Raw genomic sequence first — 16,884 nt, 5'->3', positions numbered from 1 at the left:
GTATTTATACGTTTTATTTTCAAAACCATCTATAAATAACAAACAAAAAAGATACAACATACAATGAATCAGATGATTTTATCATTTCCCTAAAAAATGATTAAATTGTATAATTATCGTATTTTTATTAATAAGATCCAATGGTACGGAATCACAATAGAATTTTCCGTTATGATTCTGTAGCCTTGACAAATCGCTAATTGCATCTCTTCTGGGTAAGATAAATTTAGGTGAAAATAATAATAAAAAAAAAGCAAGTCATATTTTCCAGAATACTACATATTGAAAGTTATAAAGTTACATAAACTCATCTCATAAAGCATAGAAACACAATACAAATCTTCTGTAATAAACTAAAATCATGTGGATAAATTGGAATCATGTTGTAATGAACATAGAAGTTCACTGATTGCAAATGAAAATTTGAAATGGCTAAATTCTAAAATTCATGAAAATCAATAAAAGAAACTGCAAATTCAATAAAAAGAAACAGAAGCAGCAAAGTTGTTCTTATTCATCAATCCTTTTCCGCTTATCATTCACTCTTCTTCCAATCTGAACACCAAAAAGCCTCACTTCATTATCAGTCTCCTCTTCTTCTTCCATTTCTTCAACCTCTAGGCCCTTGTTTATATTTTTCCAAAAATCATTTTCCATGTCTATATTCCAATGCAAACTATAACTTTCCGTTCCAGCATGCTGCACATCTATCATGTAATATTTTTTTCCCTGATTGTCCCTTTGATGCTTACATATGTAGAAGAAGACTGAATCTTTCGGCTTCAAGCTGTTCATCCTCAGGAAGTGTCTCCACCCTTTTGTAAACACAAAAGTCTGTGTACTCTTCCAGTACGAATATCGAAAAGTCCATGGCCGACAATGTTTATCATAGAAGATTAGCTCCAGGGACTTTTTCTCGCCACCTTCTGTCGTTTCTGAGTTCACACCAGCCAGTGGTGGAAAGTGCTGCATTGCATATTCTTTAGGGATGTGAAACCCTTTGATGTGAGTAACATCAGTTTGTGTCAACTCCTTCCGGAAAAGGAGTTGATACGAGATCCCACCACAGCGGTGTGATGGATTACTTGTGTTGAGTTCTCTCACGGAAGATTGATTTGAAAGAAAGCTAGTGAATTTGGTGATGTAAGTTTTGTCTTTTATCATCTCTAGGATCTCCTCGTTCGAGTACTGACCTTGGAATTTTGTCTCTTGGACTGTGTAGATTGCCATATGGAAGTTGAGTGGCGTATGGCTTCTTTGAAGTTTGATTGCTGCTCTATCATAAGCCATTGCAGCCTCTTCTTCCATGTCGTATGTTCCCAGCCAGTACGCCTTGTACTTATAAGCAATCCGTGCACCCCACTTTCCACTTCTAAGCCAAATCACTCCTCTGAACTTTGAGGATGATCCGCTACCGTCGCTGTCGCTGATATTCAAGTTTGAACTATCAACTGACATGTTGAGCCTCAAATCCAACTCCATCGCCTTCTCAACTTTCTCTCACAATCTTGTGAAAAGAACAATAGGAATCAAAGGCAGACGAACGTAGAGAAGAAACTAACCTTACTATGCATTTATAAGCAGAAAGCTCTAAATATAGTTGGATAAATATAAAAGTTACAGCACACTAAGACTTGGTTCTGGTTACTGTCAACTATAAAATGACAGTTTTCACATCGCAGCTGGGGCGTAATCATTTTTGGAAGGTGCCACAGGATTCTTACTGTGTATCCATAAAACAAGATGAACGAAACCACACGGAAGAAAGACATACATTTGCAAGAGCAAGTGCACCTTAGACTTGGCTATACTTGTAGCTTATCATGGTAAGTCCTCGAATTAACCATACGTGGGGATCAAAGATGCATTTATGACAGTTGGCAGTTGATTCTTGTGGAGAATGGTAAAAAGATTAAAATTCAAGAGAAGTACTTACCAATTCCATTACAACATAGAACTAATTTACATTTTTTCTTTGTATGTTTTCCGCAAAGGTTTATGTCCTCTACGGAAAATATACAAAAGTTTTCACAGGCTAGAAGATAGAGCTTACTGATGATAAATTGCCTATGAATCCTAGGAATAAGACGGATTTGCTACGACTATCTTCTGAAACTCAACTTTCACATATTGAGCTAAAAACAATAATGGTGAAGTTACAATTTTTAATAGCTTCATATGCTCTAATTCATGTTTAATTCAACTACAATGAAGTGTTCTTTTTTTTTTTTTTTTAAATGAAATTACTTGCTTCCTTGTATGGAAGTAGAAAATTTAATTGACAACTTTGTTCCTCCTGTCACTGTACTGCCATACTAACAAACTCCTGGTGAAAAAGATAAGCTTTCAAAATATGAAAAAACATTTTAAAATATGCAACAAAATACTCAAATTCCTGATCAAGAAAACTAAATTTACAGGCACGCCATGGTAACGATGAATAGAAGATTTCATATTGACGGCAAAAGATCATATTCACAATTCACCAAACCTGAAATTCTTTCAAACGCTCAACTCATTTGCGAATAAAATTTCAATATATTAAATTACAAATGAAAATCAGAAATTCATATTTCTTTGAATTTACGGAATCTGTATAAATCACTGACTCTATTTTTGACATTTATTTCTGTCTCATTGTGCACAAAAAGGTAGAAATGAAAATGATTATCATATCATTTCTTCTCCTTGTTATGAAGAGGATAAAAAATTCTGTCCATGAGTTCATTTTATCTTGACTTGCAAATAGGAAAACAGTGTCTGTTCAATTCATGTAGATGGTTGAAATTACTAGCATTAATCATGTATTTTTCAAGACAATAAACACTTTCAGCAAAATAGAATAATAGGATTAAAGAAGGAATGAATGTAAGATGTTGAATAAATGATCAAAAGTTGATAATCTATGAAAATGATGCCACCTGAAATATAGATTCTTCTTTCAAGTAATTAGCCTATGCCTAGATCAGGAGTTAGTTAGCATAGCCTGCCTCTGTATAAGAAAATGAACATACAGCAAGTTGTAGATGCAAAATATACTAGTTTCCATTCCATTATGCTTCTAATTTGTCATTTGCTGAAACAATTTGTGCAGAAGTTTTTTTTCCCCTCATCTATTCTAATTCTAGTCCAAATAACAAATATAAGTACAACTGCCTATTTTCTTTAAAAAACAGGATTTATTTTAATGAGAAAAGAAAAATGTATTCCTTACTATTAACATGTTAGCCAGAAATACTTTTTTTTTTATTACTATTCTCTCATAGTACTATCTGTAGCCGTAGACCACAAAGGTACCATTTAGCCTGAATGTTACCATTTGATAATTTTGAGATTTTTTTTTTGTATATTCCATGATAATAAGTCACCGAAATTTGAGCAGATGTATGAGTTGCTTACTTGCATTGCAAAGAGGTTAGCAGCTTATAATGAAGCACGAAAAGGTTCAGATATTGGACTATTCTTAGCCGAAATAAGTTGATGGGTTCCCCAGAATTTTGGGCTAAATTTTTTGGAGTTTTATGCAGAAACAGCAAATCAGACTTTACAAAATAGCCACTGATTAAGAACACCAAATTAAGCCAATTTGCATTCAATGAGGTGTACATATGGCTAGGGTAAAACGCACCTACCGTCAGTCAACTGTCCTCATCAACATTTCACCTGATCATCTAACATGTACTACATTCATCTTATTTGGGCTCAATTCAATTCAATTGATTCATATCTCTGCAGAAGTGGTAAATATCGCTTCAATTTGATTATCTCATTTCATTCTTCATTTTTGTTATCTTCTTTGGAGCCACAAAGACTATAAAAGAAGGGAAAAGAATTGCTATAGTCGCATATACTTACCTGCAATAAGCTACAAGGTGAGGATGCACCATGCCATATGGGTCCTGACTTTCTTCCATCTAGCTCAAAAAGCTCCCCTACACATAGAATAGCTAAAATTAGAAAATTTCATGAGGGTAGAATATTGTAGCTTAGTTCTGATTTTTGCTTCCAATACTTAATCCCAAAGGGACTAAATCAGTGATCAGAAAGCTTTTACCTTCCACACATGTGAAGCAGATAAAATCAGTGTCCAAATTATCTGTAGACAAACAAATATTGGTAAGAAATAAAGCAAATGCTTTACCGGAAAAAGTAAAGCAAGCACTGCCACTTCACAGCATTGGTCATTCACTTGATCAGCAAGAACTAGGAAAAAGCACATGACATAGCTCTCTTATCAGGTATTAGCATCTCAGTCCCTATCTTAAATTTCACATCCCATCAGCTTCATTTCGCACAGATTCACTAGCTGTTATCCTTGTCATTCAATATTTCCATCAACACAAACTTTCCAGTCCCTTATCATCAAGAAAAGACCAAATCCTATCAATTATCTATGATCTCCAAGTACCACACAAAACATAGAATACCATATCCTTTCTCACCAACTTCCTGTTACATATCAGAGAAAGAAGAAATCTACCGTTAGCAATATGTGATTGCATTTAAATTACTGTCATGCCTTGAGTGTAATTCTGTTATGATACTCTTTTGTTTGTTAGCTAGTTTGTTATGCCAGGTGGCATTCTTGTTAGTCCTTTGTAACTGTTTTGGCCTTTATAGCTGGTCATGCTCATTGAGCACATCTATCAATAGAATTATCATCCTGTTTCCTCCTAAATTCTCTTCTTCTTCTACCTTTTTCTTCCTTAAATCCTATATCAGAATTCTGCAGAACTTAGGTTCTGACATTGGTATCAGAGACGACGTCTCCTCCGGCCATTTATGGTCCACCCGCAGACGAGAGCAATTACACGAATGGAAGCCTTGGCGGAACAATTGACAGCACTCAGCGCCGAGCTGAATGAACAGAAAACGTCGACGGAGACGAAGTTGACGGAACTGAAAGCTCAGATCTCCGACGAGCAAAAAATCCAAAACCAGAGAATAGAGGCTCTGTTAACTGAGCAAACTCAGCTAAAGAAGGAACAATCGGCTATGCATCAATCCCTACTCACCTCTCATAAAAATTTGGAAACGCTCGTTCAGAAAACCATCAACGCCATTAGCAAGATGGTGGAACCTCAATCTGAATCAATTTCGATTCCGTTGAAGACCCCTGTTAACCCATTCAAAGAGAAGGATGTCTTCCCTGGTTCTAAGGGAATACTTGGGCCAACTCCGCCTGGAGGATTTGCAAGTTTCAACTCGTCGGGATACTATTCTGGTGAAAACTCAGGCAACAAGGCTGCAGTTCCGGTCAATAAGATGTTGCCGCGGTGCGAGTTACCTCCCTTTGATGGAACTGAAGCGGATCTCTGGATTAGCAAGTGCAGCAAATATTTCCAGATATTCGAGATTAGTGATGAAAAACGAGTAGACCTAGCCGGACTGTTTATGCAGGGACGAGCCGAGAAGTGGTACAGGAACTGGAAACCGAGTCATATGGCGGCGACTTGGCCGGAATTCGTTGATGAGGTGAACAAACGGTTCCCGGACACCGTAGTTCGTGACGCCGTAGAACAATTACTTAAGCTGCGACAGGTCACTACGGTGGAAGCATTTCAGGATCAGTTCGAAGAGATGAAGCTTCGCCTGGAGAAATCTTATCCCACCATTGATGAAGATGTAAGGGATTCATAGCTGGCCTAAAACCAGAATTACAGACTTCAGTGAGATCATTCAAACCTGTATCCTTATACGATGCCATTCAACAAGCCAAATTCCAGGAATTACATGTTCAGGCCATGATGGAAGCCTTAAAACCTAAACCTACCTTTCGATCGCCCTTACCAAACAAATCCTGGACACCCACTACCCCTACTAAACCAAATACAAACCCAACACCTTCACACAAATTGCCTGAACCCAATCAACCAGTCACCACTCACCCTGCACCTATGAAAAGAACTCCTGGAGTTTGTTGGCGCTGTGGAGACAAATTTTTCCCAGGCCATACTTGCACAACTAAGAAATTACAGGCCATGGAAGCACTGGAAGAAGAACCTGAGCCAACCACTGAGGGAATACAGGAAGAAGAAGCTCTGTCCCCACCTTCTCCCGAGGACGAGCAAATTTCCCTGTCTATTCATGCTCTTACTGGTGGTAGAACCAGTGGAACCTTGAAACTGAAAGGAACTATGCAGAAGAAGATTATTCACATCTTGATAGATAGTGGCAGCACCCACAGCTTTGTGGACGAACACTTTGCAAAGGAAGTTAAGCTACCATTGATCAAGGTCAAGCCTGCAGCAGTCACCATTGCAGATGGGAGACAGCTTACAGTCCAATACAAATGCCAGGACTGTTCATGGACAATGCATCACACCAGGTTCCAATTTACTTTAAGAGTACTCGAGCTAGGGGAATATGATTTAATTTTGGGGGCTGATTGGATGAGAGCTCACACACCTGTGACATTTGATTTTGATAACAATAGATTACTTGTGTGCAAAGATAAGAAGGAAGTAGAACTTAAAGGCATTGAGGTTGAGGACATGTCCATTAAACAGATGACACTTAAGTCAGTAAACAAACTTCTCACCAAAGGTTGGAGAGGTGTAGCTTCCTCTCTATTCCTATTGCAACTCAGTGAGGACACAGAACCCCAAAACACCACCAAACAACCTGATTTCTTACCACCTGCACCACCACCTTACACACCATTACTACATCAGTACAAGGCCTTGTTTCTAAACCCTACAGCCTTACCTCCACCAAGGTCACATGACCATTCCATACCTCTTAAAACCATTGAACCAATCAATTCCAGGCCCTACAGGTACTCCTTTCATCAAAAGAATGAAATAGAGAGGTTAATAGCTGAAATGCTTACCTCTGGAGTCATTCAGCCTAGTACAAGCCCTTATGCCTCCCCTGTTTTACTTGTTAAAAAAAAAGATGGGTCTTGGAGATTCTGTGTTGATTATAGAGAGCTTAATAAACACACTATCAAGGACAAATTCCCCATTCCTGTGATTCAGGAACTGATTGATGAACTACAAGGGGCCACAGTGTTCACTAAGCTTGATCTTCGTTCTGGTTACCACCAGATTCGTATGCGCCAAGAAGATGTTTCCAAAACAGCTTTCAAAACCCATTCAGGACACTATGAGTTCCTGGTGATGCCCTTTGGGCTCACAAATGCACCCGCTACCTTTCAATCACTAATGAACCAAATATTTCAGCCTTATTTACGCAGGTTTATATTGGTCTTTTTTTATGATATTCTCATCTATAGCAAGACAGAAGCAGACCATCTTCAGCACTTGGAGCTCACATTTCAATTGCTAGCTCAGCATCAACTCTTTGCTAAAGGTTCTAGGTGTGATATAGCTGTATCTTCAGTTTCCTACCTAGGCCACATTATTTCTGCTGCAGGGGTATCAACAGATCCAGCTAAAATTGTGGCAATGACTGAATGGCCAGTTCCAACTACTCTAAAGAGTCTTAGAGGGTTCCTGGGACTCACTGGTTACTACAGACGCTTCATAAAAGGGTATGGCCTCATTAGTAAACCTTTAACTGACCTGTTAAAGAAAGATCAATTCCACTGGTCTACTTCTGCTACAGAGGCATTTCTAGCCCTTAAAAAGCTCATGTCACAAGCTCCTGTATTAGCCCTTCCTGATTTCTCTAAGCCATTTGTGCTTGAGTGTGATGCAAGCGGTTCAAGAATAGGCGCAGTGCTCATGCAGCAAGGCCGACCCATTTGCTTCCTTTCTAAAAGTCTCAGCCCTCGCCACCAATCCCTTTCGGCATACGAGAGAGAATTACTGGCCATAATCCAAGCTTGCACAACTTGGCGTCACTACTTGGAATCCACCCCAGTTATCATAAAGACCGATCATGAGAGCATAAAGCATCTCCTTGAGCAGAAGCTACACACCTATTTGCAGCAAAAAGGAATATCCAAATTGCTTGGGTTGGATTATACAATTCAATACAAACGGGGACAGGACAACAAAGTTGCTGATGCACTCTCTAGGCAGATGGAAGACAAGATGACCCTGCAGGCCATCAGTTTAGTCATTCCCACTTGGATGGAGGAGGTCCAAGCGTCTTATGAGAATGATACAGCAGCCCAGACATTGCTGCAACAGTTAATGATTCAACCTCAAGGGAAACCACCCTATTCCTTATCCAAAGGCCTGCTTAAGTATCATGACAGGATCTACATTGGCGCATCCACTGAACTTCGATCAAAGCTTGTGTTTACTTGTCACAACTCTCCCATAGGAGGTCATTCCGGGGTAAAAGGCACCCTTACCAAACTCCAGCAACAATTTTATTGGCCTAAGATGAAGGCTGAAGTGCTTCAATGGATTTCCACCTGTGACACTTGCTCAAGGTGTAAAGCAGATCATGCTGCTTATCCAGGCCTCTTACAACCAATTACCATTCCTCAGAATGCATGGCAAGGAATCTCTATGGACTTTATCGAAAAGTTACCTAAGTCCAGAGGGTTCGACACTATACTAGTGGTGATAGATCGTTTTACCAAGTATGGCCATTTCATTCCACTTTCTCATCCTTTTAATGCCTCACAGGTTGCTCAAGTCTTCTTAGATTCAGTTTTCAAACTTCATGGAATGCCACAGTCCATCATCTCGGATAGGGACAAGATCTTCACGGGCACTTTTTGGAAAGAGTTATTGAGGTTGATGGGGACTCAACTGAAGTTCAGTAGTGCCTACCATCCCCAAAATGATGGTCAGACTGAGCGTTTGAACCAATGCCTAGAGGGCTATCTACGCAGCATGTGTTTCCTCAAACCAAAAAAATGGCACTATTGGCTAAGCCTTGCAGAATACTGGTATAACACCAGCTATCACAGCTCTATCACCATGAGTCCATTTCAAGCCCTATATGGTATATCGCCTACCCTTCCTCTTGCTATCGCTCCAAACTCTACACAGGTAGCTGCTGTTGAAGCCTTCTTAGCCGACAGGGAGCAGATGAATGGGTATCTGAAGGCCTCCCTTGCTACTGCTCAAAATAGAATGAAACAGACAGCTGATAAGCACAGGTCTGATAGGTCCTTTCAAGTGGGAGACATGGTTTTTCTTAAGCTCCAGCCTTATAGACAATTGACATTGGCTGCTCGGACTTCTCAGAAACTCTCAGCCAAGTACTATGGTCCCTATCTTGTCTTAGAAAAGGTTGGTCAAGTAGCTTACAGGTTACAACTTCCTCCAAATTGTAAACTTCACCCAGTCTTTCACGTTTCTCTTCTTAAGAAACAACTCCACCCTCACCTCCCTGTTTTCACTACCCTGCCACCAGTCATGGACCCTGATTACATTGTCACTCCTAGCAAGGTCATTAACACTAGAACAGCTTTCATCAATGATCAACCCACCCCACAGCTTCTCATTCGTTGGTCCGGTTTTTCAGCAGTTGATGCTACTTGGGAGGATGAACAGACCATACGACGCCAATTTCCAGAATTTTATCATTCTTGGGGACAAGAATGTGCAAAAGGGGAAGGAATTGTTACATATCAGAGAAAGAAGAAATCTACCGTTAGCAATATGTGATTGCATTTAAATTACTGCCATGCCTTGAGTGTAATTCTGTTATGATACTCTTTTGTTTGTTAGCTAGTTTGTTATGCCAGGTGGCATTCTTGTTAGTCCTTTGTAACTGTTTTGGCCTTTATAGCTGGTCATGCTCATTGAGCACATCTATCAATAGAATTATCATCCTGTTTCCTCCTAAATTCTCTTCTTCTTCTACCTTTTTCTTCCTTAAATCCTATATCAGAATTCTGCAGAACTTAGGTTCTGACACTTCCCCAGACTTCCCCAGTATCGAATCATACAATGTAACTTTACTGGTCAAATTCCCTGACATGGAAACATTTTTTAACTCCAGCAAAATCCATTACTATACTGTTGAGTGCCTCATTGTCAGAGGTGATAAAATGGGAATCTATTATCAATAAATGGGAAGGATTACTCTTGAGGCACATATATATGTATGAAATTAGACTTCAAATGTAGAATATGCTCATAACATATGTTGCACGGAAACGTGGGGTAAACATGTAAATATTAAAAATATAGGGATATATTTATAAATATTTGAAGTATAATAATAAAAAAGTTGGTATTTATATTCTGCAAATGATTACAACAATGAGCAGAAATTAGGAATAATTAGAATTGTGGAATAAAAATCATCATCAATTAAGAAGTTCTAGGTGAAGAGGAAGTTCCAATTACTAGAATCATGGTCAGAATTGGAATTGGATTGTGTTGCTGGCGGAAACAGTTAACTAAGCCCAATGTTTCCTATTTTTAATATTTACAAAAACGTGCCTGCAAACGTGTCATAGTGGTTTCCAGGAGTTCCTATTTCCAAAACAGACACAAAACGCAGAAACGCTACTAATAGGAGTTTCCGTCCAACATAGCTCATAATTGTACCCCATAATTCCTCTAATTTACATTTAATGATAAGCTACATAGTCACAAGGCATACCTCTGTTTCATCCCCTGTAGCAGGTGCAGAATGAGCAACTTCCATTTCTCTGTCATTTCCAAGAAATGCAGCACGCTGTACAAAATACATGGATAAGAGAAAATAATAAGAGAAAGATAAAGAAACAAAATTAAGCAACCATCGAACTAAAACTATCAGTATGTTCTAGGGCTTGGAATGAGAACTGCAGAAGGGTCATAAACAAAAGGAAGAGAAGAAAACCTCCAGTGGATCCATCTTTGCAGTGGATTTGAAAAACCTATCCAAGAATGATCCATCAACTGAAAATAGTAAGTTAAATACCAAAATATAACTCATATAGTTATGTGATGGGATTTTGAAATTAGTCAGTAATTGTACTGATAGACGCAATGTGTGAGATGTATGTGCTTAGCCATAGCTGCAAGCTTTTTCCCAATCATCAACAACTTCAACAATCCCATTTGAAACAAGAAAACACCAATTAGTTGGTTGCACTACAAAATGCATGTTTTTGGGGCTTACAGAACAGCAGAAAGCCAAGCATAATGTCATCATTATTCTTGTAAATGGCTCCATGCATGTTCTATGGCTCTACTAAAGCAACGTAATCTATCTGTTTGTTCAACAGTTTCAAGATTTCAGATCTGATGTAACTCATTATGCACTTATTGCAGCCCATTACCATGAAACTAAAACAAATGCGTAAGACATTTGTATAGTTCTTAATGCTACTATATCAGTACTTTTTTTCTCTTTGCTTCACGAAGCCCTATAGTTCCGCAGGCATTACTACCAATAAAAACTTCCTGCAGCAATCTTTCTTCTTCACTCTGAAGAGGCAGTTAACATATTCAGCAAGTAGTACAATTTCATTGATAATCTCCTACATCAATGTATCCAAGCCCAAATAGATAAGCAAATATAACTAAACTTAGCAAAGAATAATTAATTCTGCGAAACTACAAAATATAAATTCTCTGTCATAAACTAAAATCAGGTTGGATAAACTGAAATCATATGATAATGAACATAAAAGTTCACTTAGTGGAAATGAAAATTTGAAATGACTAAATTCTGAAATTCAAACAATCAATAAACAAAAACAGCAGCGAAGTTATTCTTATTCCTCGGTCCTTTTCCGCTTATGATCCACTCTTCTTCCAATCTGAACACCAAAAAGCTTCACTTCATTATCAGTCTCTTCCTTCATTTCTACAACTTCTATACCCTTGTTTATATTTTTCCAAAAATCATTTTCCATGTCTATAATCCAACACAAGCCATAAAGTTCGGTTCCAGCGCGCTGCACATCTATCACGTAATATGTTTTTCTCTGATTGTCCCTTTGCTGCTTACATATGTAGAAGAAGACTGAATCTCTCGGCTTCAAGCTGTTCATCCTCAGGAAGTGTCTCCACCCTTTTGTAAACACAAAAGTCTGTGTACTCTTCCAGTACGAATACCCGAAAGTCCATGGCCGACAATGTTTATCATAGAAGATTAGCTCGGTGGACATTCTCTCGCCACCTTCTCTCGTTTCCGAGTTCACACCAGCCAGTGGTGGAAAGTGCCCCATTGCATATACTTTAGGGATGTAAAGCCCTTTGATGTGAGTAACATCAGTTTGTGTCAACTCCTTCTGGAAAAGGAGTTGATACGAGATCCCACCATAGCGGCGTGATGGATTACTCGCGTTGAATTCTCTCACCAAAGATTGATTTGCAAGAAAGCTACTGAATTTGGTGATGTAAGTTTTGTTTTTTATCATCTCCAGGATCTCCTCGTTCGAGTACAGACCTTGGAATTTCGTCTCCTGGACTGTGTAGGTTTGCATATGGAAGTTGAGTGGCGTATCGCTTCTTTGAAGTTTGATTGCTGCTCTATCATAAGCCGTTGCTGCCTCTTCTTCCATGTCGTATGTTCCTAGCCAGTACGCCTTGTACTTATAGGCGATCCGAGCACCCCACTTGCCACTTCTAAGCCAAATCACTCCTCCGAACTTTGAAGCTGATCCGCTATCGTTGCTGAAATTCGAGTTTGAACTATTAATGGACATGTTGAGCCTCAAATTCAACTCCATAGCCTTCTCAATTTTCCCACACAATCTTGTGAAAAGAACAATGGAGAAGAAACTAAACCTACTATGCATTTATAAGCAGGGAGGGGACTGAATATAGCTGGAGAAATTTTAAAGTGACAGCACACTAAGAATTGGTTATGGTAACTACAACTATAAAATGACAGGTACTGCAGAATCATTTTTGGAAGGTGCAACAGAATTCTTACTGTTATCCATAAAACAAGATGAAGGAAACCAAATGGAAGAAATACATATATTTGCAGAAGAGCAGGTACAACTTAGACCTGAGCTATACTTGTAGCTTATCATGGCAAGTTGTGGAACTAACCATACATGGTGATAAAAGAATGCATATGACAGTTTGCAGTTGACTTTTGTGGAGAAAGGTAAAAAGATGAAAAATATACTAGTTTTCATTCTGTTATGCTTCTAATTTTTCATTTGCTGAAACAATCTGTGCAGAAGTTATTTTTTTCCTCATCTATTCTTTTTTTTTTTCCTATTTTCTTTAAAAAAAAGTTTAAAAATCGATAATTACAAAAGTATTTTGAACCTTTAACACCTGATGGCAATAATGTTTTGAAACACAGGATATTATTTTGATGAGAAAAGAAAAATGTATTCCTTACTATTAACATGTTAGCCAGAAATACTTTTTTTTATTATTCTCTTATAGTATTCTCTCTAGCCGTAGACAACAAATGTACCATTTAGCCTGAATGTTACCGTTTGATAATTTTGAGTAATTTTTTTTAATATATTTCCGTGATAATAAATCACCGAAATTTGAGCAGATGTATGAGTTGCTTACTTGCATTGCAAAGAGGTTAGCAGCTTATAATGAAGCACGAAAACGTTTAGTTATATTCTTAGCCGAAATAAGTTGATAGGTTCCCCAGAATTTTGGGCTAAATTTTTTGGAGTTTTATGCAGAAACAGCAAATCAGACTTTACAAAATAGGCACGGATTAGAACACCAAATTAAGCCAATTTGCATTCAATGAGGTGTACATATGTGTAGGGTAAAATGCACCTACCGTCAGTCAACATTTCAGCCTGATCATCTAACATGTACTACATTCATCTTATTTGGGCTCAATTCAATTGATTCATCTCTCTGCAGAAGTGGTAAATATCGCTTCAATTTGATTATCTCATTTCATTCTTCATTTTTGTTATCTTCTTTGGAGCCACAAAGACTATAAAAGAAGTGAAAAGAACTGCTATAGTCGCATATACTTACCTGCAATAAGCTGCAAGGTGAGGATGCACCATGCCATATGGATCCTGACTTTCTTCCATCTAGCTCAAAAAGCTCCCCTACACATAGAATAGCTAAAATTAGAAAATTTCATGAGGGTAGAATATTGTAGCTTAGTTCTGATTTTTGCTTCCAATACTTAATCCCAAAGGGACTAAATCAGTGATCAGAAAGCTTTTACCTTCCACACATGTGAAGCAGATAAAATCAGTGTCCACATTATCTGTAGACAAACAAATATTGGTAAGAAATAAAGCAAATGCTTTACCGGAAAAAGTAAAGCAAGCACTGCCACTTCACAGCATTGGTCATTCACTTGATCAGCAAGAACTAGAAAAAAGCACATGACATAGTCCTCAGTCATCATTTACGATCATAGCTCTCTTATCAGGTATTAGCATCTCAGTCCCTATCTTAAATTTCACATCCCATCAGCTTCATTTCGCACAGATTCACTAGCTGTTACCCTTGTCATTCAATATTTCCTTCAACACAAACTTTCCAGTCCCTCATCATCAAGAAAAGACCAAATCCTATCAATTATTTATGATCTCCAAGTACCACACAAAACATAGAATACCATATCCTTTCTCACCAACATCCCCAGTATCGAATCATAACTATGTAACTTTACTGGTCAAATTCCCTGACATGGAAACATTTTTTAACTCCAGCAAAATCCATTAGTATACTGCTGAGTGCCTCATTATCAGAGGTGATAAAATGGGAATCTATTATGGATAAATGGGAAGGATTACTCTTGAGGCACATATATATGTATGAAATTAGACTTCAAATGTAGAATATGCTCATAACATATGTTGCCCGGAAAGGTGGGGTAAACATGTAAATACTAAAAATATAGGGATATATTTATGAATATTTGAAGTATAAAGTTGGTATTTATATTCTGCAATGATTACAACAATGAGCAGAAAATAGGAATAATTAGAATTTGTGGAATAAAAATCATCATCAATTAAGAAGTTCTAGGTGAAGAGGAAGTTCCAATTACTAGAATCATGGTCGGAATTGGAATTGGATTGTGTTGCCGGAGGAAACAGTTACCTAAGCCAAATGTTTCCTATTTTCAATATTTACAAAAACGCGCCTGCAAACGTGTCATAGTGGTTTCCAGGAGTTCCTATTTCAGAAACAGACACAAAATGCAGAAACGCTACTAATAGGAGTTTCAGTGCAACCTAGCTCATAATTGTACCCCATAATTCCTCTAATTTACATTTAATGATAAGCTAAATAGTCACAACACATACCTCTGTTTAACCACCTGTAGCCGGTGCAGAATGAGCAACTTCCATTTCTCTGTCATTTTCAAGAAATGCAGCACGCTGTACAAAATACATGGATAAGAGAAAGATAAAGAAACAAAATAAAGCAACCATCAAACTAAAGGATCAAATTAAAACTATCAGTATATTGTAGGGACTTGGAATGAGAACTGCAGAAGGGTCATAAACAAAAGGAAGAGAAGAAAACCTCCAGTGGATCCATCTTTGTAGTGGATTCGAAAAACCTATCAAAGAATGATCCCTCAACTGAAAATAGTAAGTTAAATACCAAAATATAAGTCATATAGTTACGTGATGGGATTTTGAAATTAGTCAGTAATTGTACTAATAGACGCAATGTGTGAGATGTATGTGCTTAGCCATAGCTGCAAGCCTTTTCCCAATCATCAACAACTTCAACAATCCCATTTGAAACAAGAAAACACCAATTAGTTGGTTGCACTACAAAATGCATGTTTTGGGGGCTTACAGAACAGCAGAAAGCCAAGCATAATGTCATCATTATTCTTGTAAATGGCTTCATGCATGTTCTATGGCTCTACTAAAGCAACGTAATCTATCTGTTTGTTCAACAATTTCAAGATTCCAGATCTGATGTAAATCATTATGCACTTATTGCAGCCCATTACAGTGAAACTAAAACAAATGCGTAAGACATTTGTATAGTTCTTAATGCTACTATATCAGTACTTTTTATCTATTTGCTTGACCTCTTCCAAATTGGGTTGGTTCAGAAAGATGGGGTATGAATGAACCATATCCAAAATGACTACAAAAACTTACGAAGCTTGATCTTTGAAGTGATGTTTCCAACAGCATGAAGAAGCCCTATAGTTCCGCAGGCATTACCAATTTCATCGATAATCTCCTACATCAATGTATCCAAGCCCAAATAGATAAGCAAATATAACTAAACTTAGCAAAGATTAATTAATTCTGCGAAACTACAAAACATAAAAGAATAGTGGAAAAGAGACGAGGAAAAAACCTTTGCAGTTAAGGGATAAAGAAGCAGAACAGCAAGTACAGGCTTTGGAACTATTGCTAAAAGTTCTTCATCCAAGCCCCAAAGGAATTGCAAAATGAAAAGCAACAATGAATAGTCAAAACATATTTATTCTTACAAATGCTAGAAAGATTAATTACGGGGTGTTTGTTAGGAGTTGAGATGGGGATAAAAAGCAGGAGATAAAGTTATTCCTCGTTTGTTGGGGAGATAGAAGAGTGAGACGCGCTTATCTCTCAATCCTATATTTGGGGTGGTATAATTGTGTGATTTAATAAGATAGAAAAGTCCATCTGAATATTATGTAGTTTAAATAAGGTTAAAATAGTAAAATATATTATTTTATCTCTATCTCAATCCCACATGCGAAACATTGAATAATAATTTTCGACTATCATATTTTTATCCTTATGCTAACAATTTATCCTTGTCCCTATCTCAACCTTTATCTTTATCCCTATCTCAATAGAATACCAAACGTTCCGTAATTAGAACTAGGGCTGGGCACGGATCCTGGAGATACTGGACCGGACCGAATATCCGAGGAAAAAACTCCGGAATTGGACTGGACCGTTGACTTTTTTTGGAGAACCGAACTGGACTGGACTGAACCGTTGACTTTTTGCCAAAGAACTGGATCGACACTACGCCAAAACCCTCTTCAGATGACGGTTAAAAACCATCGTCCCGCACGATATAAATCTGTCACAGGGCTCGCTACCGTCTGATAAGGCATCAGACGACGGTCGCGCTCTGTCATCCG

General features: G+C 37.9%; 2 protein-coding genes across 17 annotated transcripts; both read right to left on the bottom strand.

The window, feature by feature from the left end:
* Positions 1–240: 240 nt before the first annotated feature.
* LOC136209749 (AP2/ERF and B3 domain-containing transcription factor At1g50680-like) lies at positions 241–1,487 on the bottom strand. Its single transcript, XM_066001333.1, has one exon. The coding sequence runs from the start codon at positions 1,480–1,482 to the stop codon at positions 511–513; it is 972 nt and encodes a 323-aa protein (XP_065857405.1). The 5' UTR covers positions 1,483–1,487; the 3' UTR covers positions 241–510.
* LOC136209667 (AP2/ERF and B3 domain-containing transcription factor At1g50680-like) lies at positions 1,474–16,215 on the bottom strand. 16 transcript variants are annotated; one of them, XM_066001294.1, is made up of 13 exons: positions 16,104–16,215; positions 15,899–15,983; positions 15,303–15,361; positions 15,080–15,154; positions 13,987–14,028; positions 13,788–13,864; positions 13,582–13,661; positions 10,705–12,488; positions 10,483–10,557; positions 4,142–4,449; positions 3,856–3,932; positions 3,629–3,729; positions 1,474–1,507 (listed from the first exon to the last, which is right to left on the bottom strand). In XM_066001294.1, the coding sequence occupies exon 8, from the start codon at positions 12,374–12,376 to the stop codon at positions 11,585–11,587; it is 792 nt and encodes a 263-aa protein (XP_065857366.1). In that variant the 5' UTR covers positions 12,377–12,488; positions 13,582–13,661; positions 13,788–13,864; positions 13,987–14,028; positions 15,080–15,154; positions 15,303–15,361; positions 15,899–15,983; positions 16,104–16,215; the 3' UTR covers positions 1,474–1,507; positions 3,629–3,729; positions 3,856–3,932; positions 4,142–4,449; positions 10,483–10,557; positions 10,705–11,584. The 16 variants fall into 16 exon arrangements, with proteins under 16 accessions (XP_065857366.1, XP_065857323.1, XP_065857355.1 ...); XM_066001251.1 differs by lacking the exon at positions 13,987–14,028 and adding an exon at positions 14,074–14,135 and having other exon boundaries at positions 10,705–13,661; XM_066001283.1 differs by lacking the exons at positions 13,582–13,661; positions 13,987–14,028 and adding an exon at positions 14,074–14,135.
* Between the last annotated feature and the right edge of the window lie 669 nt (positions 16,216–16,884).

The sequence above is a fragment of the Euphorbia lathyris genome, chromosome 1 (assembly GCF_963576675.1).
Source record: "Euphorbia lathyris chromosome 1, ddEupLath1.1, whole genome shotgun sequence".
NCBI classification, from domain to species: Eukaryota; Viridiplantae; Streptophyta; class Magnoliopsida; order Malpighiales; family Euphorbiaceae; genus Euphorbia; species Euphorbia lathyris.
The sequence above is the reverse complement of the archived record's forward strand: the minus strand, read 5'-3'. Positions and strand labels throughout refer to the sequence as shown.